The following is a 22776-nucleotide window of genomic DNA, read 5'->3' as shown; positions in this document are numbered from 1 at the left end:
AACCATGTTCATCCACTTTACGCTACAATTTAATATTTTCAAATACCTTCAACCAATCTTTTATTATTGTTTGAAATTAAAAATAAAGTTGTCTTTTATTATTTTATAAACTAAAAATACTAATATTTTAATACGAATTGTTTGGGCTATTTAATTTAGAATGGAGATGCACTTGGGCGATTACTATTCATTTAAGGAGATTGAGTTGCCTATTGCTTATAGGACCTTACTACACTTGAAGTTCTCTGATAGTAGAGTTGGATTATTAAGTATGAGTTTATTTATAAATTTTAGTTTTATTTATAATTTCATTTTGCACTTGATTATAATTATATAATATAAACAATTAACATTTAAAGTTTAAATTGGGTGTAAAATTATGAGTTTAAATAAAATTTTAGTTTCTAAGAAAAAATTTTATTAAGTAAAAAATTTGTTCAAAAATAAATAAATTATAAATGAATATTTGTATAAACTATAAAAGTCTCCTCTCTTTCTTTTTTAATTCTCCAGTCACTTTTTTAGGTTTCATACCTCCATTTCCCCTTTCACACTCTCGTCCTCAGTCCGTCTCTCTAATCCAAAAATCGAACTGGAATTTCAATTTTCAATCCGAGTCGCTGTATAATCCAATCAATTTTTTCCTCGAATAATACAGGTTCTCTTTGAATTGGGCATTTTTAGGATTTTTTGTTTTTGTTAATATATACAGAGTGAACAATCTAGGGTTTCAGATTGGGCTCCTGCTGAGCTGAATTCGACAAAGGTTCGATCTTTTCATCTTCCTAAGGCTTTCGGATTTGACGCAGGCGACAATCGGATCGACTATGGTGTGATCGCCGCTCGGTGGCGAGCGAGTGAAACGAATTTCCGGGGGTTGGGGTTCTTGTATGGAAACTCGGAGCCGGAAGCGGGCGGAGGCCACCTCAGCAGCCCCTTCTTCTTCGTCTGGTCGTACTACTCGTTCTTCCAAGCGCGCTCGTCTTTCTGCTTCTACATTGTCTTCTGTTGGCCCCGCTTCGATTACGACCCGGTCCCGCGCTTCTCGGACCCAAAACGAACCCTCACCTGCCGCACCCATGGACCCCACGAACGAATCGTCCGGCTCGCGTGGCCGCCGCAACAAGAGTTCCGATAAGGATGGCTCGGATAAAGGTAAGGAGAAGGAGCATGAGGTTAGGATTAGGGATAGGGAGAGGGAGAGGGAGAGGGAAAGAGAGAGGGATGCTGAGAGGAACCTAGGGTTGAATATGGATGGTGGAGGAACTGGCGATGACGATGACAATGATAGCGAAGGCGGTGTTGGGATTTTGCACCAGAACTTGACTTCAGCGAGTAGTGCCCTTCAGGGGCTTCTTAGGAAGATCGGCGCTGGATTGGATGACCTGCTTCCTTCTTCGGCTATGGGTTCGGCTTCTTCATCGCACCAGAGCGGGAGGCTGAAGAAGATATTATCTGGGTTAAGAGCTGATGGGGAAGAGGGAAAACAGGTGGAAGCTCTGACGCAGCTCTGTGAAATGCTTTCAATTGGAACTGAGGAGTCGTTGAGCACGTTTTCGGTTGATTCATTCGTGCCTGTACTTGTGGGGTTGCTTAATCATGAGAGCAATCCAGATATTATGCTCCTTGCAGCTAGAGCACTCACTCATCTTTGTGATGTGCTTCCATCATCTTGTGCCGCTGTGGTGCATTATGGTGCTGTTTCTTGCTTTTGTGCAAGGTTGTTGACGATTGAGTACATGGACTTGGCAGAGCAGGTTTGCCTTTGTTATGCATTTATTATTTTGATGGCTGTTTAAAGAACATAAGTATTGGTATTTCCTGTGAATTTTTTTTTATATGTTTTTTGTGCATTTTTAAGATGTACTTTTGGAGTACTCTGTTCTGATTTCTATGGTTGTTATGATGTAAACAGTCACTGCAAGCTCTCAAGAAAATATCACAGGAACACCCATCTGCCTGTCTTCGAGCCGGTGCTCTTATGGCAGTGCTTTCTTATCTGGATTTTTTCTCCACAGGAGTCCAGGTAATCCACTAGTTAACTTTTTACATTGTAACCTGATTAGGTATGCTGAGTAAGGTTTAATTATTTACATAGGATTTTCGTCAACTGTTTGTGTGTTACAGCGTGTGGCATTATCAACTGCTGCGAATATGTGCAAGAAACTTCCTTTAGATGCAGCTGACTTTGTGATGGAAGCTGTCCCATTGCTGACAAACCTTCTGCAGTATCATGATGCAAAGGTAAGTTCATCTTTTCAGAGTTTCTAAGTTAAAACAGTAGGTCTGTTTAGTTTTTGTTTCCATTGCATAATGTACCCCTTTTGTTATTATGTAGGTTTTGGAGCATGCTTCTGTATGTCTGACACGAATTGCTGAAGCTTTTGCATCATCTCCTGACAAACTTGACGAATTATGCAACCATGGGCTAGTTACTCAAGCTGCGTCCCTTATTTCGACCAGCAATTCTGGAGGTGCCCAATCAACTCTCAGTACACCTACGTATACTGTGAGTCCAGTTTTGTTTTTATTTTTATTTTGATACTTGAACGTTTACCACATATGACCGTGGTTCCCCATCAGGATCTAAAACCTTGACTTAAAAACCATACAGGGTTTAATTCGACTACTATCAACCTGTGCAAGTGGTTCCCCATTAGGGTCTAAAACTTTACTTCTTCTTGGGATCAGTGGAATTCTTAAAGATGTACTTTCAGGTTCTGGAATTTCTTCTAGCACGACAGTTTCTACTGCTTTAAGTAAGCCACCAGAGCAGGTAATTTTTTTTGTTGGTTACATTCTAGCCTCACCGTTTAATTATCTCTGCTGTTTGGGTAAATCGTAGAGTTCTTTATTCTGAGTATCTTCGTACCTTATATTTGTAAGCTATTGATTAGTTCTGAAAGTTAAATATGTTCTGTGTGCGTTTATAAACTAATGACATAGAATCAGTTTGTTTTGAGTTGGGGTTGAAAATCATACTGATGGTGTTGTTATCAAGCTCCTTTTTTTAGTTGGGTTGAAAATCACGTTGATGTTCTTGTCATAAAGGTATTTTTTAGTAGGACTCAGTTGGGAAATTGCATGTTTTTCATGGAGTTCATCCATGAGAGAGCATCGGTACAGGGTTTGTAACTGAATAGTGTGTAATATGGAGATCACATGGAACTTCATGGGGCCTTTTATAATCACTTCGAGATAACAATGAAAATTTGTCCGACTGCCCATTGCACAGGGTAGTTTGTCCGGACAGCTAAAAAGCAGCAAACTTGATTGGGTTTGAATTGTTAAGTGGGTTTTGAATTGTTAGTGTAAAGTGTTTTATTTGGTGGTTACCAATTTTAAATCTTGCAATTTATTGTTATTGATGATATTTAAATTCTTTTGATTCTTTATACTCGGGCTAGATCTTTGAGATTGTCAATCTGGCAAATGAGCTACTTCCTCCTTTACCACAAGGAACCATTTCCATTCCGTCTAGCTTCAATGTATTTATGAAAGGTCCTGTTGTGAAAAAGTCATCTGCTAGCGCTTCTGGGAAACAAGAAGACACCAACGGAAATGGTTCTGAGGTTTCAGCTCGCGAGAAATTATTGAATGAACAACCTTCCCTTCTCCAGCAATTTGGAATGGATCTCCTTCCTGTTCTAATACAGGTCAGTATTTGGCATTCAGCTGATTTTGTTAATTTGTTATGTTTGATAATTGATATTTTGTGTACTTGCCAAACAGATATATGGTTCTAGTGTTAATGGCCCTGTTCGCCACAAATGTCTCTCAGTAATTGGGAAATTAATGTACTTCAGCAATGCAGAGATGATACAGTCATTATTAAGTTCGACAAATATTTCAAGGTATCCTATATTTATTAATCAGATCTCTTGATATGATGACAGCATGCCACTACAGTTACTAACTAGTACTATTGAACCATTCGGTAGTTTCTTAGCCGGTGTCTTAGCATGGAAAGATCCACACGTCTTGGTTCCTGCTCTCCAAGTTGCTGAGATACTCATGGAGAAGCTTCCCAATACTTTCTCCAAGGTGTTTGTGAGAGAAGGTGTTGTTCATGCTGTGGATCAACTTATCTTACCTAGTACTCCAATTTCAGTTCCTGCTCCAGTATCTTCTGCTGAAAAGGATAGTGATCCTGTTTCTGGAACATCATCACGGTCTAGGCGTTATAGACGACGCAACAGTAACCCAATTCCAGATGGAAATTCATTGGAGGAAACTAGGAGTCATGCTTCAGCAAATATTGGTTCACCTCCAAGTTCAGTGGAGATTCCTACTGTGAGCTCCAGCCTTCGAATTGCTGTCAGTGCATGTGCTAAAGCTTTTAAAGACAAGTACTTCCCCTCAGATCCTGGGGCTGTTGAAATTGGAGTTACAGATGATCTATTACATTTAAAGAATCTATGCATGAAGTTGAATGCCGGTGTTGATGACCAAAAAATGAAAGCAAAGGGAAAGTCGAAGGCATCTGGGTCTCGCTTGGTTGATAGTTCTACAAGCAAGGAGGAGTACTTGACTGGTGTCGTATATGAGATGCTAGCCGAACTAAGCAAAGGGGATGGTGTATCCACTTTTGAGTTCATTGGTAGTGGTGTTGTTGCAGCGTTGCTTAACTATTTTTCTTGTGGGTACTTTTCCAAGGAGAGGATTTCGGAAGCTAATTTGCCCAAGCTTCGTGAGCAAGCCCTTAAAAGATTTAAGTCATTTGTTGCTGTTGCTCTTCCTTTGAGTATTGATGAAGGAAGTGTAGCACTGATGACTGTCCTTGTTCAGAAGCTCCAAAATGCTTTGTCCTCCTTAGAGCGTTTTCCTGTCGTGCTGAGTCATTCATCTAGGTCATCCACTGGGAGTGCACGCCTCTCCTCTGGACTTAGTGCATTATCTCAGCCCTTTAAGTTGCGTCTTTGTCGTGCACAAGGAGAAAAGACCCTCCGAGACTATTCATCGAACGTCGTTCTGATTGATCCATTAGCAAGTTTAGCTGCTGTAGAAGAGTTTCTTTGGCCTCGAGTTCAACGAGGTGAATCTGGTCAGAAGCCTGCTGCATCTGCTGGAAATTCGGAATCTGGAACTACACCTACAGGTGCTGGTGCTTCATCTCTGCCTACTTCAAATCCTGCTTCCACCACTCGTCGCCACTCAACGCGGTCGAGAACATCTGTGAATATAGGAGATACAGGTAGGAGGGAACCATCACAAGAGAAGAACACAAGCTCATCAAAAGGGAAGGGTAAAGCTGTTTTGAAGCCTTCTCAGGAGGAAGCAAGAGGAACTCAAACGAGAAATGCAGCTCGTAGACGAGCAGCTCTTGATAAAGATGTTCAAATGAAGCCTGCAAATGGGGACACTACTTCTGAGGTTTGTTATTGATACTGAAATGACATCCATAATCATTATTGAGATAAGTGTTGAATTATACAGTTTTGGGTTATTTTTGTTCATGCTGACAGACACTGCTAGTAGTACTTTTTAACTAATGCAATCTCTTTCTTTGCTTATCTGATGGGTCTGATATGGCATTGGGGTTCTGTTATGGATTCAGTTTGCATCCGACCTTAGCGTGTTGATTATCAAATTAAAGACGTAAATTCTAACGGTCATGGAATTATGAGGTCTTGTTCTTTTTCCGCTAATTTATTCAAACAAAGGGTTTATTGGGTATTTAGTGAAACTGAATCCTTGTAAGGGAATTTAGAATGGTATGCGGGGTAAGGCAGTGCATTAACTTTGGTGTCCCTATAATGTAGCCTCCCCTTCTCTCTTTAAGTACTTTTCTCTTAATGCCTTAGATATCTCATTTATATGAGTTTTGGTTAATACACTGGGGATATATCCTATTTCTAGTGTTCTTTTTTCTTTTATTCTTTTTTTTTTTCGTTTGATTTGGAGGTAATTGCTGGCATGGTTCACCCATTTATTCCTTTTACATATTTCTGTCTGAACAGTCGTTGATTATCTTTTTCTGTAGGATGAGGAATTGGATATATCGCCTGTTGAGATGGATGAATTGGTCATTGAAGATGATGATATCTCAGATGACGAAGATGATGACCATGATGTGTGTTACTTGATTCTTTAATTTTATTGTCCAGGATAGGAGATATTGGATACTTACTTTGTATTATACTCTTTTGCTATTGTTGTTATTTTTGCAGGTTCTAAGAGATGACTCTCTTCCTGTTTGCATGCCGGATAAAGTACATGATGTGAAATTGGGAGACTCAACTGAGGATGCTACTGTAGCTTCCGCCACGAGTGACACCCACACTATCCCAGCTCCTGGCTCTAGCAGCAGAGCTGCTACAGTTAGAGGCTCAGATTCTGCCGATCATAGGAGTAGTAATTCTTATGGTTCAAGGGGTGCAATGTCATTTGCTGCTGCTGCCATGGCTGGGCTTGGATCTGCCAGTAGGGGCATCAGGGGAGGCAGAGATCGACAAGGACATCCCATTTTTGGCAGTTCTAGTGATCCTCCTAAGTTGATTTTTACTTCTGGAGGGAAGCAGCTTAATAGGCATCTGACTATCTATCAGGCTATTCAGAGACAGCTTGTGCAAGATGAGGATGATGATGAAAGGTATGCTGGCAGTGATTTCGTATCCAGTGATGGTAGCAGGCTGTGGAGTGATATTTACACTATCACATACCAGAGGCCAGACAATCAAGCTGACAGGGCATCTGTTGGAGGTGCAAGTTCTACGACTGCAACAAAATCTGGCAAATCTGGATCTGCTTCCAATTCCAACTCTGACTCCCAATTGCTTCAAATGTCACTTTTGGATAGCATTTTGCAGGGAGAGCTTCCTTGTGATTTAGAAAAATCTAATCCTACTTACAATATTGTGGCACTACTCCGTGTACTAGAGGGCTTGAATCAGCTTGCACCTCGCCTAAGAGCTCAGATAGTTTCCGACAGTTTTGCTGAGGGTAAAGTTTTGAATATGGATGACTTGAGTACAACTGGTGCCAAGGTTTTTCCGGAAGAATTTGTTAACAGCAAACTCACTCCCAAATTAGCCCGACAAATTCAAGATGCCCTTGCATTGTGCAGTGGGAGTCTTCCTTCTTGGTGTTACCAGTTGACAAAAGCATGTCCATTTTTGTTTCCTTTTGAGACTCGGAGACAGTATTTCTATTCAACGGCTTTTGGATTGTCCCGCGCTTTGCACCGTCTTCAGCAGCAGCAGGGTGCTGATGGTGGTCATGGTGCAAATGAACGAGAGGTGAGAGTTGGGAGATTGCAACGACAGAAAGTTCGTGTGTCCCGAAACCGGATTTTGGATTCTGCTGCAAAAGTAATGGAGATGTATTCCAGCCAAAAATCTGTGCTTGAAGTAGAATATTTCGGTGAAGTGGGCACTGGCTTGGGTCCTACACTTGAGTTTTACACGCTTTTAAGTCATGACCTACAAAGAGTTAGACTGGGCATGTGGAGATCAAATTCTTCCATGGAGAAAACATCAATGGATATTGATGGAGATGAACATAAAGATGGAAAAAGCAATAGTGACATTGTCCAAGCTCCTCTTGGGTTGTTCCCACGTCCCTGGCCTCCAACTGCTGTTGCTTCTGATGGTAGCCAATTTTCAAAGGTCATAGAATACTTTAGGTTGGTTGGGCGTGTGATGGCTAAGGCTCTTCAAGATGGGCGGCTATTGGACTTGCCACTATCAGCCGCATTTTATAAGCTTTTGCTTGGTCAAGTAAGCTAGTGGAAGAATATAACCTTTTTTATTTCACCTATAGTTTTATTGAAGTGGTTTAGATTTATATTTTTATCAAAACGGTTTTGATGTAGAAATTAAACCTATTTTCTTTCCTTTCTTCCCAATCCTTCAGGAGCTTGATTTACATGATGTTCTTTCCTTTGATGCTGAGCTTGGAAAGACTCTGCAGGAATTACATAACCTTGTCTGCCGGAAACTGTATTTAGAATCAAATGGTGATAATTGTGATGCCATTGCTGAATTGCGTTTCCGTGGAGCATCAGTTGATGACCTCTGTTTAGATTTTACACTTCCTGGCTATCCAGATTATGTGTTGAAACCGGGAGATGAAAATGTAAACAAAATTATCTTGGTTTATTTATATTTTTTAGCCTTCATTTACCTTTTTTGGTTGCTGTTGTGCTTGTAATGACATTTTTAACATACTTTTAACTTCCAGGTTGATATCAATAACTTGGAGGAGTATATATCTTTTGTTGTTGACGCGACAGTGAAGACTGGGATAATGAGGCAAATTGAAGCATTTAGAGTCGGGTTTAATCAGGTTCAGTTTTTTCTTTTTTCTGATTATTATTGAGTTCGTAATAAACTCATTGCATCTTTGATGTTGCATTTTATGTGCCAAGATGCTTTTAAATATCATTGTTTAATTCAATGTCCTGCTGCAATTATAATTAATTTGCATTATTTTATTATATATTTCAACTGCAAGTGAACCCAAGCATTGGGAAGGTTTAGGGGGAGGGGGATGGCGGTGGAGGGGAGAAGGCATTTGAAATTTATTTTAAAAAGGGTACTCTTCTGTAACAGTGAATAACCTCACCCGGCATTGAGTAGGTTGCTGGACCAGGCCTATCACTGTAGTTTAATAACTTTTTGGTCTGGTACTCGCTGTAGTTTTATTTTTTGTAATTATTTTATAAGTGCCTCTCTCGAGCTTAAAACCTGGTTGTTCTTCGATTGTGATAGTTAATTGTATGTTTCTCTGTGCACTTCGAGAGAATAATAATTAATTCCTTTCTTGTTTACTACGTGACTATCAGGTCTTTGACATATCGTCTTTACAAATATTTACTCCACATGAGTTGGACTATCTGCTTTGTGGCCGTAGAGAGTTGTGGGAGGTAATTTGTCTACTTATCCCTTCACTAAATCACTGTTTTAATTGGAACATTGCTAACTTGTTTCATTTTTTTTTCTTCTGATTTTGCAGGCAGATACCCTTGCTGATCATATAAAGTTTGATCATGGATACAATGCCAAGAGCCCTGCAATACTTAATGTAAGTTCTTGTTCTATATTGATGGGAGGGCTTTGGGGATGAATGGTTCTGTTTTGGTCTTATTTGGGTCTTGTTTATAAATTTGTAGTTGCTTGAGATTATGGGTGAGTTCACCCCAGAGCAGCAGCGCGCTTTCTGCCAGTTTGTTACTGGTGCACCTCGGCTTCCACCTGGTGGTTTGGCGGTGCTGAATCCAAAACTGACCATTGTGAGAAAGGTATGGTACAATTGATATACATGCAGGTCTGTTGATATACATACAGATTGTGTCTCTGCCAGTATAAAAGATGGGTGTTTCGAGTGATATATCCTATATAGTTGACGATCTATTTTTAGGCATCAATGGGAGTCATTGAATGATAACATGTGTTTAGAATGGTCATGCATAACTGGGATTGTGCTAATGATTCAATTTCTGGTGCAGCATTCTTCGACTGCAAATAATGCTGCAATCAACGGGACCGGGGTTTCAGAGTTGGCAGATGATGACCTGCCCAGTGTCATGACATGCGCTAATTACCTGAAGCTTCCTCCATATTCAACCAAGGTATTACCATATTCGGTTTATTAATGCAGGAGTGCTTGAAATTCTTGATTGCAACAAATAATTTCCGTCATACTGGCATTATTACTGATATTGTGGGCTGTGACCGATGCTTCAAACAGGAAATTATGTTCAAGAAACTATTGTATGCAATCAGTGAAGGGCAAGGATCCTTTGATTTGTCATGAGATTTTGGGATTAGCCATATCGATCCATGTATATTATTTACATTAAAACAATTAGGACTGTTCCGACTTTCGTCTGCAATTAATTAGCCTTAGCCTTGGATGACTTTTGATGTTGGAAGTGGCATTTCTACTTATCCACTCAAATAACGGCTCGTCATTGGTGCGGTTCTAAACATATCAACATTGTCGAGGTCAGTTTCTTTACGTTTGCACATTCGTTCTCCACTGGCCTGGTTCCAAAATCGCAAATATTTTGATTCTTCACGCATTATTATTCATTATGCTTGTGCTTTTTTTTCTGAATTTACTTATTTTGGTTCAGAAGTTGATCATGTTCATTTCAGGTTGGATCGACGCAATTTTAAACTGTAGCAAGTTTTCCGAGAGGGCTGTCTGAGCCGCCAAGGACTGTAAATGAATAGGAAATCTTGTTAAAGAAATTTTTGTTCACCTTTTTGTTTTCCGTTCATATAGGGTGGTAGAATATACATGTACGGTGGTAAAATGTATGAAAGGGAAACAAAACATCTGAAACATTTATATGCCTTATAATTTCATTCCGATTTTGATTACAAATAAATTTGTTCCAGTTCGTTTCCATTATTCGTCAGTCCTTCAAGTAATGTACCTTTGCATGTTGTGAATATGCCGGCAATATATATATATGTTTTCCGTTTCCGACACTATCGAGTGGCTGGTGTATCGAAACCGAAACTAACTGGTGCCACTGGTGACTTGTTTGGTTCGTCGAATCAACGTTTACATATTTATTCCTTCGGGGAAATGTATGAGCCCAAATTTCTCATACTGCCCATGTCAAAGTGATGACTAAGGGCTTGTTCGATGTAAGGATTGGATTGGAGTGGAATGCATCTCTTATAAACTTCCAAGTATGTTGAAGGTTGAAGGTTGAAGGTGGAGGTAAATGGTTAGGTAATCGTTAACTACCTTCAATGAGAGAGTAATATTTTGCTACCTTCAAGTTTTATGAGGGATGAAGGATGAAGGGTGAAGGAAAGACGATGGAAGAGATGTAGAAAAAATGTATATTGAACGAAAATATACATTGAATTAAACACTAAAAACAATTTTTTCACTTTCAAGTTTTTGTTTCATACGTTCTCCTTCATGTTTCCATCTTCCTTCACCCCTCCTCATCCGTATTTTCTTCCACATACTATCTTGCTATCTTTACCCGGAAAAAATTAAAGGTGCAACCTTAAAAAAAGTGAATGATTATCAAACGGGTGCTAAGTACGTGCTTGTCTAGTGCATAGCTTTGTCATTGTGTTTATTTGTTGAAAAGTTTGAATGGTTTTCTCTTTCTGTTGGTGATAATACATTGTGCACAAAGAAGCATGTATAAGTATCTTCCCTGTCTGGTACTTTGCATTTTTCACGACCAAAGAAAGTGAGTGTTTTTGGTAAACACTTGTAGTTGATGTATCAGAGAAGATGAACCACTTGATCAGCTTCAAGTGATGAAAAACAAAGCTTTACATGATGTGTTTGTGTTTGAAGAAAACAGATTCGAATTTGGAAAAAAGCGTTTGAGCAGATCGCTTCAAAAGAAAATGGAAATTTTTTCCAGCAGAAGCAACTTGGGAAAGATTTGCAACCACACGGCCTATATGAGTGATATCACAAACACGTTGACTTACAGAAAGATCAAAGACGTTTACCTTTTCGAAGGGCAATAGGAGTCTAAAACAGATAAGGAATGAATGACTGACTGATTAGGTCAGTTTCTATATTTATGAATCGAGTACTAAATAGCCGGAGCACAGATTTCATGAATTCGAGTATGGAATTTACTAAGAAGAACATAATGTTGAGCTTCTATAGTCCCAGATTCTACTTGGCCATCTCAAACCACCGCAAACTAGCTGCAGGGTCTTCAGTTCTCCTGTTCGCACCCTAAATTCATCATTGGCCTTGCCGGTAGGCTGGGAATTCACACGAGCATGAATTTAGAGATTGCAAGCGTGTCACTACTAGTAGACGGGATTTGAGTGATGGAGATTGTCCTTAATTGAGTTCTAACTGAAAGATTGTGTCGTTGAGTAGGAGAGGCTCAGGTTAGGTTCTTTCTTTGCCTTATATGATAAGGACTTTTCTTACGTAGATATCTCAATCACAATATATAAATAGTGAAGAGAGATTTTGTAAATATTGAAATGCTACCAGCTATTACAAGACAGAGATTGAAAGAGGAATACTTGTAAAGACAACAAAACCAGGATGAATTGAAAGAGGGTTTTGACTTTAATTGAAAGAAATGAAAGAGCTTGCAATATTGAATAAAGCTTTGAAATAAAAGGTTTCCTGCGTTGGTTTTCTAGAGAGAGATTTGTTTGGTTGTTTGAGTGTCCTTTTCCCTTTGCCTTTGCATCCTTTTATACAAGGAACTAAAGAGCCACTTGTTGGAAATGGATTGCACATAAAATAATAGAGTTCGGCATAAAGCCACCGCCCAAAAGGTGTGCTACCTGATGCATCTCAAATTATCTTGATGCAAGTTCAAACTAATTTCTCAATACCATAATTTAGCTTTAGACCCAAATAAGTGAAATTTGGACAAATTTAAGCACAAACATCTCGCAGAAAACTTTTCTATCAAAACTCTCTGACCCCTTAGTGGGAACACTTTACTTGGATCGCAAGTCTCTTGATCTTGACAGTTGGGCAAGGATCAACTTTGAAGAAAAGCCCGGGATCACTGGGGACTGTACACGCAGTCTGTCCTAAGCACTTCTGAAAAAAGCCAAAACAAAAACATCGGTTAGAACTTCAGAATTCATAATTTAGCAGATTGGTTGAGAAACCTGCATCATGACCAGGGAAATTTTTACCTCTTCAACGATCTTTTTGGTTGCCGGAGCATCACAGCTGCCAATGGCGTAAGTTCCACATACGCCTTCAGGAGTACCGAAGCTTGCGAACTCCACAGCAACAATCTTTTTGTAGTTTGGACACTTGAGTTGAGCAGTTGCGGCAGAGACGCCTGCGACAATTTGGAACTTTCCTCCCTTTCTTTCGAATGCATTAACGTGTGGAGGATGCATCTGTGAACTCATGGAACAGATTGTGTCTCTGTTGACCGTAAGGATCTCAATGTCTTTAGGGTCAGCATCCTGTTCCTCCAATACAACAAGGAAATTTTTGCCTGGCTTGATGAAAGATCTCGGAATATGGTACCTGATCACAAGGGTTGCAAATGAAACTTAAATTTGCTGTTTTTGTGGAGATTTATATTGATATATTGCATCATACTATTACATTGTACGCTTTTTTCGTGTGTGATTTCACTTACTCGGCTTGAGTAGGTTGTCCAAGCGGAGAGAGGAAGGACATCCAGTGCCGCCCGATGCTTAAACCATTCACCCAAACCATTCCCTTTCCCATTCCAGTCATCCGGATAGCAACGGGGTCTTTCCCTTCAGGAGCATCAAAATATGTCTGCAACAAAAGCATTGGATATAAAATACTGCAATGTACAATTCAGTAAAATGCATCGGAGTTGAGAATGTTGGCTTCAGAGACTTTACCTTGTACCATGTGAGAGCCCTTCCTTTGCCTGCAGCTTTAGTCCATTGGACTTTCTGCGCTCCCTTCTCAGTGAACACTTGTAAGTTTTCGCCATTCAAGCCAACCTGAATAATGGGAGCCAACAAAATTGGAAATCATCTCCATTTCAATATTCCAAGGGAAATGATTTTGCACTCATGCTTTCTCCTTCTGCGCTCCTCCCTAAGGAAAATGGGAGTGCAGAAATCATTTCCCAGTTATAATGGAAATTTAAGAGTACACACCCTATGTCCCCAGCCATTTTGTGAGAGATCAATTGTTCCTGTGTTCAATCCCAGGACTGTTATGGTTCGGGGTCCGGCGTATCTGTGCTCCATGTATGCTCCACTATCCTTCATTGATGAAAAATAAATTAGTTAGCACCTGTTTTTAATCCTGAACCCTACTCAAACAGTGCTAATAAGTTATGAGCTGACTTACTGGGAGTCCCACTGTCATGCAAAGCAATGAGATGTAGTTGAGCCCTTGCTTGAATGTGACAGGTTTCTCGAAGACAAATCCCTTCTCCGCGTGGCTTCCGTGTTCGGTTCCTGTAAACATCTTCGAATCGCTTAGTCATCAAGTCAACAGAAAGTACAAGGGATGCCTTGCCACTGACATTGACAAAGTATAGAAACTAGTATGTATGTCTGCAGGACTGTTTCCGTGCTCTTACCGATATATTCACCATTGACGAATACGCTCATTGCGTGACCAAGACTTGGGACTCGGATAACTGGGCGAATAGAATCCTTCATCGGCAAGTCATATGGACCCAGGTCAAGGCTGCAGTCATAAAACATACCATGTCAGCAGTAAAATCAAATTGTTTACATCCCAAAATATGCATAAATGAACTTACCTAGTGGTGAACCATCCATAGTCTGTGGCATCTTTGAGCAAGTGGTAAAGTTCCTGTGGTTTCTTTTGATTCACTGGCACTTGCACAACGGTTGGAATTGGTTCTGGAGACATTTCCCAGTTGAGTTTATTAGCAGCCTTTGATCGAACAAAGTTCCTCGTATTATGCTGTGACACAATCTGCTGAGAATTAAAGACCACGGTCTTGCAGTCCGGGAGGATGCTAATGGAATGTGGTGGCAGGAAATACTCCTGCCCGCGCCAAGTGACACTTGTTTCGAGTTTTGAGTGGTTGTTTGCCAGGAAAGCAACACATATGTCTGTTCCAGGCTTCTCATAGAAACGAGCCTACAAAGCAGAATGGAGCCTATTAGTGACACTTTCTTTCCCTTCTCTTCCTGCGTAATTTTCGATTTATGGGGATATACGATACTTGCCTCGGTTTCTTCGCCCATCTTTAGGACTCCAGGAGCTCCTGCTAACAAAGACTTCTTGCATAGATTCAAAGCCTTGTGCAAGTCCTTGAGGTGACCCCATTTCGGCTCCCTTTGCAAACCTGCATCGAAAATAAAATAATTCCCGATTTGAATGCGTATATGATGAGAAACCATCTTGAATTATCATCATATATAAAGAAATTCAAGATCTTTTACCATATTCATCAAGAGGTGCTTCATCATAGTATCGAGTTGTTGTGAAAATAGAACTTGTTCTTCCAAAGTTTGTTCCACCATGGTACTGCAAGTGTCAAATAGGGTTGCTTTATACATTCTGCTAGTGATAATTTTATAAAGAATTTGAAGGTGGCCGGTTACCATATAGTAGTTGGTTAGGGTTCCATCCTTGGAGAAAAATCGAGCAACTGAAAACGCAATGTCTTCTGCCGATCTTTGTGAAGGAGGATCACCAAATACTCTGTACCTGTAATCATGAAAAAGAAGAAATGTGGTTAGAAAACCACCTTTTTTTTATATATATACTCACTAGATATTCTATATATCTACTTACTGAGCAGTCCAGTTCTCAGTCCATAGAGAAGGCTTGTGAGGCTTATTAGGGCCTGAAAAAGTGTCTCCACAGTGCCTTCCATTGCAAGTATTAATCTGAACACACAAAAAAACAATAAAACTTTTTTCGACTGATAAATTTTAATGCTTAATTTATCTTAGAATCAACAGAGATTAAGTTTGTAAACTTACGACTGGATCAGGAGCATCCTTCTGTTTGCACATGATCCATGGCACACCGATGTTCTGCGCAAGTGCCATTTTTGCTGCCCACTGCACATAACTGTCCCCCAACTCTCTATATGCACGCTGGACATGAGTGTACTCATTTTCAACCTGTGTCATGAAACATTATAAGTTAGCCAGATCAGATGAATAATGCTTCCCCAGAAGTAACAATTTTCGGAGATACCAACCTGTGCTAAGATGATTGGACCTCCCTGTGGAGCAAATAGCTTCTCATCTTTCATCATCTTCATTATCTTCGCCACGAATGCCTCCATGTGTTGCTGCAAAAGGAATTTAAGGTCTTATAATATCAGTTACAATGGCTTCTCAAATCATATTAGTTTTTCACATTGAGGTGTGATGTACCTTGTATACTGGATTATCCGAACGGAAAACTATGTTCGGTTCCTCCCTCAGCCAATATGGAAGCCCTCTAAATCGAAATTTGTTAGAAATAATTCATCATAGGAAGGGAATTAAGATGAACATCAACGTTACCAAATTATATATTTACCCGTGGTTCCATTCGGCTTGGATGAATGGCCCTACCCTGAGGGTGACATACATATTGTTCTCCTGAATCAGCCTGATGAACTTCACCAAATCGGCATTTCCCTCGAAATTCCACTGCAAAATCAATACAAGATTCAATGCAAGCCATAATTTTTCACAATTTAATCACATTCTTCATGTAATCCAAGCAACAATCTGTATAATTTTCCTAGTACCTTGCCTTTCACAGGCTCATGAAGGTTCCAAAAGACATAAGTTTGAATCACATTCAAACCTCCCTGTTTAGCCTTCCTGAGAAGATCAGGCCACATCTGAAAAAACCCAATTGAGCACAAATATTAACAATCAAATTTCATCACCAAACACGAAAATAAAATTACAAGATAAACGCGGGAGCTAGTAGCTCCATTTCTTCAGAGCATTTATTCTTGCACCCGACTGAGGGTAACATACATCCGCCGTGCTTTCAATTTAACTAATCTCCTTTGTGCAAAAATAAATATAGAAGATAGAATTTAGAAAACTTACATCCACTGTGCTCCGTGGATAATGAATTGAACCAGAAAAGAAAATCTCGTGTTTCCCGTTGATCATGACGGACCTGCCATCATATGTCACCTCCCCGACTTCAAGTTTCTTCTTTTCGCTTTTTTCAACAACCGGATCTTCCCCTTCCACCACGTCCACCAATGCTACCCCATCTGCAGCAGCAGCCGGCTTCTTAACGTTGGCATAAACTAGACTGTCCGAGACCACCAAAAGAACAAAAGAAATCCACAGAAACCTCCTTGACACCACCATTGTTCCAACTTCAACACTCGAAATTTGACAAGTAACACTGGTTCAGAAATTCCATCAAACACAAAGATACAAGAAGATAGATGATTGATATACACCTACTGATCGAAAACTCGGGTTTATAGCAATTTTTTTCATGAGTGCGTTAGAACATCTTATATGCTATTGTTAGAAGAGAGAACATCCGATTATTTGGGGGTTGAATGTGGACAATGGGAAGGAGGGAAATATTTGTGGCTGTGAAGGTGAAAGTTGATCCGAGACTGAAGGGTAGACCAGGTTTGTGTATTGATTTGCATGTTTATATGGCAAATTTGTCTATTTATTTGGTTCTATATTTTTGACTAATTTCATATCCCACACAAAATTGCTTCCACTTGGCACTTTCCATTTTTTTCTTTCTTTTTTTCCCATTTTAATTACATCCTTTCCGTGTCAAAGGTTTTGTTTGGGATTTAGGATGATCCATTATGTGTATCTTGGCTTACAAGTAAGAGGATCAAAAGAAAGAAAAAAAATTAAAAGGATTGAATTGGGATCGCATTGATTGAAAAAAGATTGTGTATATAATCCAACATTATTAATAATATGCACCATTTATTTGGTAGTTTGATATCTAGATTTCGGTTCCTTTCCAAAACCATTCACATATCTACAACTCATGCACCATTCATTTTATGGGAGGGTCTCTTTGATGGATGTCGTACCAAGCATAAAAAGAAAACTGGAACGCTAAAACAAGAGCAGATGTAGCCAGAACGGAGTTCCATGGTTTAGAACATCTCTGTACGCATAGGTTATGCTCCATTTTAGAACATCTCTGTACGCATAGGTTAAACTCCCTTAGAGCTTAGCGATCACTTTTCAGACATTCGTTTTGTTCGGTTATCCACCATGAAGTAATTTTCTTGCTTTGCACTATCATTGTTTAGGCATTGTGTGATTAGATAGCTGGAAATGCATCCTTTCTTTTAGAAACCAAATGGATTTGCTTTTAAAGTTGTATCCCCTTGATGGTTGAATTGGGTTGTGATACTTTACATACAATTTTTCTTGGAATTTGCTGCGTGGATATACACTTACAGGATGTTGGGCAACTGCGGGAGTGTTGACCGAGAAGGGGATTCCTAGAACTAGTTTAAACGGGAAGTGCTTTGTATATGGAAACTCGGGTGTCTGGATGAAGATACCATTTCTGGTTTCTTCTTTGGTGATGCTTATTATTATTACTGCAAAGAGCAGTCTGGAATGGTTTTTGCGCTGTTTAATTGCACCATACGCAAGGATGCGCTGGTATTAAATTGTCAGGCTGTTCTTTTATTTATGACCATTTCCTTCTTATATCGTCATGACTCTTTTGATGTGTTTATGCAGGGTGGAGGTTTTCCGTTGGGCGTGTATTTGTAGGAGGAAGAGGGATAGAGAAACGCTTTAATAGGTTTCTATGAAAGATGGCTCAAGCCAATATTTTAGAAGAGGGGACAGGTTTTTAAACTTGAAAAGACTCTTCTGATTTCTTTCGCACATCAAACTCGTAACACTACTTGGCTTTTATAACCACTACAATACATCATCATTTATTTAGCTAATTATAAGCTTCTTAATAATTGAAACATCTAGAGAAATCATGATTAACTCTAGAAATTTCAAACATCACAACCCTAGAACTTCTATCTTTCTTAACCCAAATTTGGTTTAACCTCCCAACATTGCCTCCCTTAAACCAAATTTGCTTTTGATTCCTAGTCTTGCAACATCTCGCTTGAACACTTGTTCACCAAGCGGCTTTGTGAACACATTTGCCATCTGTTCATCTGTTTTGCAATACTTTAGCTATATAACTCCCTCACTAACGAGCTCCCTTAGGAATTGAAAGCGGATGCAGATGTGCTTTGTTCTCCCATGTAGAACATGATCTTTTGAGACTGAAATTGTTGAGCTATTGTCACAAAACAAAGTGATTGGACCTTTTGCTTATGCAACAGACTCTCCAAAATGCCAAGTAGAGAGGGCAACAATCGATTGCTTCCTCGAACTCCATGAAATCACGCCACTTCTCAAACTAAAAACATAACCTGAAGTGCTTTTGCAATCATTAATACTTCCAGCTAAATCATTGTCAGTATAGCCAATAAGTTTCACTGGAACATTTGCTTCATAAAAAATGTCATAATCGATGGTTCCTTTGATGTATCACAAAAATCCTTTTTGTAGCTTCCCAATGATTTGAATGTGGCTTTTCCATAAACCTGCTCACCAAACTTACTGCATACATAATGTCTGGTCTCGTGGCCGTTAAGTACATCAAATTACCCACCAAACTGCGAAACTTGATGGAATCGACAAGACTCCCTTCACCATATTTGCTTAGCTTTAGGCTTGTAATGCATGGTGTCACTACTGGGTTTGCATTCTCCATCCCAAATTTCTTCAAAACTTCTTTTGCATAACTCTCTTGAGAAATGAAAATGCCTTTCTTAAATTGAGAAACTTTAATACCAAGAAAGTGATGTAGCTTGCCCAAATCTGTCATCTCAAATTCTTTCATCATAAAGAGCTTAAAACCATTCAATAGCTCTAAATCATTTCTGATAAAGATAAGATCATCCACATAAAGACTTACGACCATGAAACTTCCTTGTGAGGTGCTTATGACATAGAGGGTATGTTCATACGGGCATTTCTGAAAACCATGCTTCTAGAAGTATGAATTAATACAACTGTACCATGCACATGGTGATTGCTTGAGCCCATATAACATCTTCTTAAGCTTGTAAACTTTATTTTCCTCTCCTTTCTTCACATGTTTAGGTGGCTGCTCCAAATAAACTTCTTCTTGAAGGATACCATTTAAGAACGCAGACTTTACATCCATTTGAAAATTTTCCCAACTGTTTTGTGCAGCAAGATGATCAGTTGAATAGTGTCAAGTTGGAAACAAGAGCAAAAACTTCAGTATAGTCTTCACCTTCTTTTTGCCTATAACCCTTTGCAAGGAGTCTCGCCTTGTCCTTGCTAAAGGACCCATCTGCATTTTTCTTTGTCTTATATACCCATTTCACACTAATAGGATTCTTGTGTGCTGACAGATTTGTGAGCTCCCAAGTCTCATTTTGCTCAATAGCCTTTATTTCTTCATCCATGACTTGCTTCCTTTTTTCCTCTTCACATGCTTCATTAAATGAAATTGGATCCTCTTCAGCAAAGAAGGCAAAGTATATAATATTATCCTCCAAATCTACTTGCTTTGAGAAGTCATTAAAATCTCGTATACTTCTTAACTTTCTTGGAGGCGAGTCGTCATCACTTGATGTAGCTCTTGGAGATTGAGAAGCAATTTCTAATTGATAAGTATCATCTTCTTCTTGCAGAATAGACAATTTTGATGTTTCATTTTCTTCTTCAAAGAAAGCATTTTCATCAAAGTGGAAATCACGCCCGATCAAGAACTTTTTGGTCTTCGGATGGTACAGCTTGTAGGCCTTGCTCCTTTCACTATATCCAATGAAAATGCACTTTTCTGCCTTATGGTCAAGCTTGTTTCTCAACTCCTTTGGAACATGGGAATAGGCAACACAACCAAAAATCTTCAAATGTTGCACTCTCGGCTTCACTCAATACCATGCTTCATGAGGTGTGCAATCCTTCAAACTCTTTGCTGGTGATCTGTTGATTAAATATGTAGCACAAGAAACAACTTCTGTCCAAAGTTCTTGTTGCAATCTTTTCTTCTTGAGCATGCATCTCACCATCTCCATGATTGTCCAGTTCCTTCTTTCGCTCACACCATTTTATTGCGGTGTATATCGGGCTGTTAACTGGTGCTTTAATCCATGAGCTCTACAATATTTTTGAAACTCATTGGAGAGATACTCTTCACGACAATCTGTACTCGAACTTTTTATTGGAAGGCTAACACACCTTTCAACTTCAACCTTGAAATCTTTAAGGGCTTGAAATGCTTCATATTTTTCTTTGAGGAAGTAGACCCAAACTTTTCTTGAGAAATCATCAATAAATGTAATGAAATATAGATTACTTCCAAAAGATGCTACTAGCATTGGACCACACAAATCAGAATGAATAAGCTCCAATGGCTTCTTTGCTCGCCAAGAGAACTCTGAAGGAATTGAAATGAACTTCTATGTTGCTTACCAAATTGACAATCTTCACAAACGCTATCTACCGGATCAAATTGAGGAAGCCCATGTACCAATATTTTGTTTGACAACAACTTCAAACTTCCATAATTTAAATGGCCATAACTGTCATGCCATAACTTAAAGACTTCTTTTTTAGTACTCACAAAGCAAGATAGTTTTGTTGTCTGGAGCTTCAAAGGAAACAAGTTATTTGTAGCAAGTCCAACAATGGCAACAAATTTATCGTTGCTTTTAAGAACACAAAAATCACCACAGAGGCAAATATCATAACCCTTCCTCAACATATGATCCATACTCAATAAATTGGACTCTTCAAACCAGGAACATAATATACTTCAGAAACTTTCTCAATTGTTCCAGATTTTGATTTGAAAGACACCACACCAATTCCCTCAATTTTATAGGCTCTATCATCTCCAATTCTTACTTGACCACAATCGAACTTATACAGGGCAGATAAAAGGTTTTTGTTACCTGTCATATGCTTGTTAGCTCCACTATCCAAATACCACACATCGTTCATTTGATCTCCATGACATGCAAGCAATAAAATTTCTTTATAATCACCATCTCCAGAATTGGTTTGATGCATACAACCTGCTCCATATTGTTTTTCATCATCAACCTTTTTGAACCAACTTTCTCTTATCTTGTGCCCAGGTTTGTTGCAATAGTAGCATTCCGAAGTGCCATGTTCTCTTCCTCTTCAAAAAACACATCCTCTTCCTCAGTACGAATTGAAATTTCTTTCATTTTCATTATTGGAATTGCTTGATGAGCGTCGTTCATTGCCATAAGAATTAGTGCCTTTGCCATTCAAATTTCTTCCTCTACCTCGTCCGCCTCTTCCAGCTCTTCCACGTCCGAAGCTTTGATTAGGGCTAGAAGGTTGATTGCCATTGCCTCCCATAGTTGTAACTTGAGACTCGAGTGCTTAATCAGGTTGAGTAGTGGAAGGATTCCTCAACTTAATTTTGATCTCATGTGCCTCCAATTTTCCTTGTACCTCTTCCATAGAAAATGTTGAAATATCATTTGACTCTTCAATTGCAGCCACAACATAATCGAATTTCGCCGGTAAGCTGCGGAGAATTTATTTCAACAATTCTTGCATCTTCGAGAATATCCCCATTTCAAGCCATTTGATTAACAATAGAGGTAACTCTGATAAAGTAGTCTTTGATTGTCTCATCTCTTTCATCTCCAACTTTTCAAATTCTTTCCTTAAAGATTGCAGACGAACCTTCTTTACCTTCTCCTTACCTTTGTAGGCATTCTCGATCATATCCCATGCTTGCTTTGCATTTTCAGCTTTCACAACTCTTTCATATGCTGGCATCTCAATGGTTTGATAGCTGTGGAAAAGCACCTTGTTTTCCTTCTTTCGGTTCTCCCTCGAACTATTCATCTGCGCTTGAGTTAACGCAGCTTCATTATCCGTCTCTTCATAGTCTGCTTCAACAATATTCCATAGCTCCAAAGCCTTCAACAACACCTTCATATTATTGCTCCAATAGTCATAATTATCACCACCAAATCGAGGAATTAGTCAAGCCAAGTTGTGACCATTTGCATTTGCAACCCCCATATTGACAAAAACTTCAACACGGCTCTGGTACCAATTTGTAGGAGGAAGAGCGATAGAGAAACACTTCAATAGGTTTCTATGAAAGATGGCTCAAGCTAATATTTTAGGAGAGGGGAGAGGTTTTTAAACTTGAAAAGACTTCTGGCTTCTTTCACACATCAAACTCGTAACACTACATGGCTTTTATAACCACTACAATACATCATTTATTTAGCTAATTATAAGCTTCTTGATAATTGAAACATCTAGAGAAATCATGATTAACTCTAGAAATTCCAAACATCACAACTCTAGA

The 22776-nt window shown here is 39.2% G+C and overlaps 2 protein-coding genes across 5 annotated transcripts; one reads left to right on the top strand and one right to left on the bottom strand.

Moving 5' to 3' along the window:
* Positions 1–478: 478 nt before the first annotated feature.
* On the top strand, positions 479–10336 carry LOC137725576 (E3 ubiquitin-protein ligase UPL3). Of its 4 annotated transcripts, XM_088694620.1 has the most exons (19): positions 519–658; positions 810–1757; positions 1916–2026; positions 2128–2244; positions 2339–2509; positions 2615–2776; positions 3408–3656; positions 3733–3854; positions 3942–5373; positions 5984–6073; positions 6171–7718; positions 7855–8076; positions 8182–8286; positions 8786–8866; positions 8956–9024; positions 9113–9241; positions 9449–9571; positions 9691–9947; positions 10101–10336. In XM_088694620.1, exons 2-18 carry the CDS (start codon positions 891–893, stop codon positions 9754–9756), a joined length of 5664 nt encoding a protein of 1887 aa, XP_088550746.1. In that variant the 5' UTR covers positions 519–658; positions 810–890; the 3' UTR covers positions 9757–9947; positions 10101–10336. The 4 variants fall into 4 exon arrangements, with proteins under 4 accessions (XP_068320405.2, XP_088550747.1, XP_068320406.2 ...); XM_068464304.2 differs by having other exon boundaries at positions 479–1757; XM_088694621.1 differs by having other exon boundaries at positions 479–1757; positions 10082–10336.
* A 1662-nt stretch (positions 10337–11998) lies between these two features.
* LOC137726351 (beta-galactosidase 13-like) lies at positions 11999–16944 on the bottom strand. Its single transcript, XM_068465268.2, has 18 exons — positions 16461–16944; positions 16148–16243; positions 15934–16046; positions 15786–15852; positions 15608–15700; positions 15384–15527; positions 15193–15287; positions 15000–15105; positions 14838–14922; positions 14622–14740; positions 14186–14532; positions 14000–14109; positions 13765–13874; positions 13569–13676; positions 13305–13409; positions 13070–13215; positions 12609–12954; positions 11999–12510 (listed from the first exon to the last, which is right to left on the bottom strand). The coding sequence occupies exons 1-18, from the start codon at positions 16731–16733 to the stop codon at positions 12391–12393; spliced, it is 2583 nt and encodes an 860-aa protein (XP_068321369.2). The 5' UTR covers positions 16734–16944; the 3' UTR covers positions 11999–12390.
* Positions 16945–22776: the final 5832 nt, after the last annotated feature.

This window comes from Pyrus communis, chromosome 5 (genome assembly GCF_041283825.1).
Source record: "Pyrus communis isolate YQ-2024b chromosome 5, ASM4128382v1, whole genome shotgun sequence".
NCBI lineage: Eukaryota > Viridiplantae > Streptophyta > Magnoliopsida > Rosales > Rosaceae > Pyrus > Pyrus communis.
This window is presented reverse-complemented; position numbering and strand designations above follow the sequence as displayed.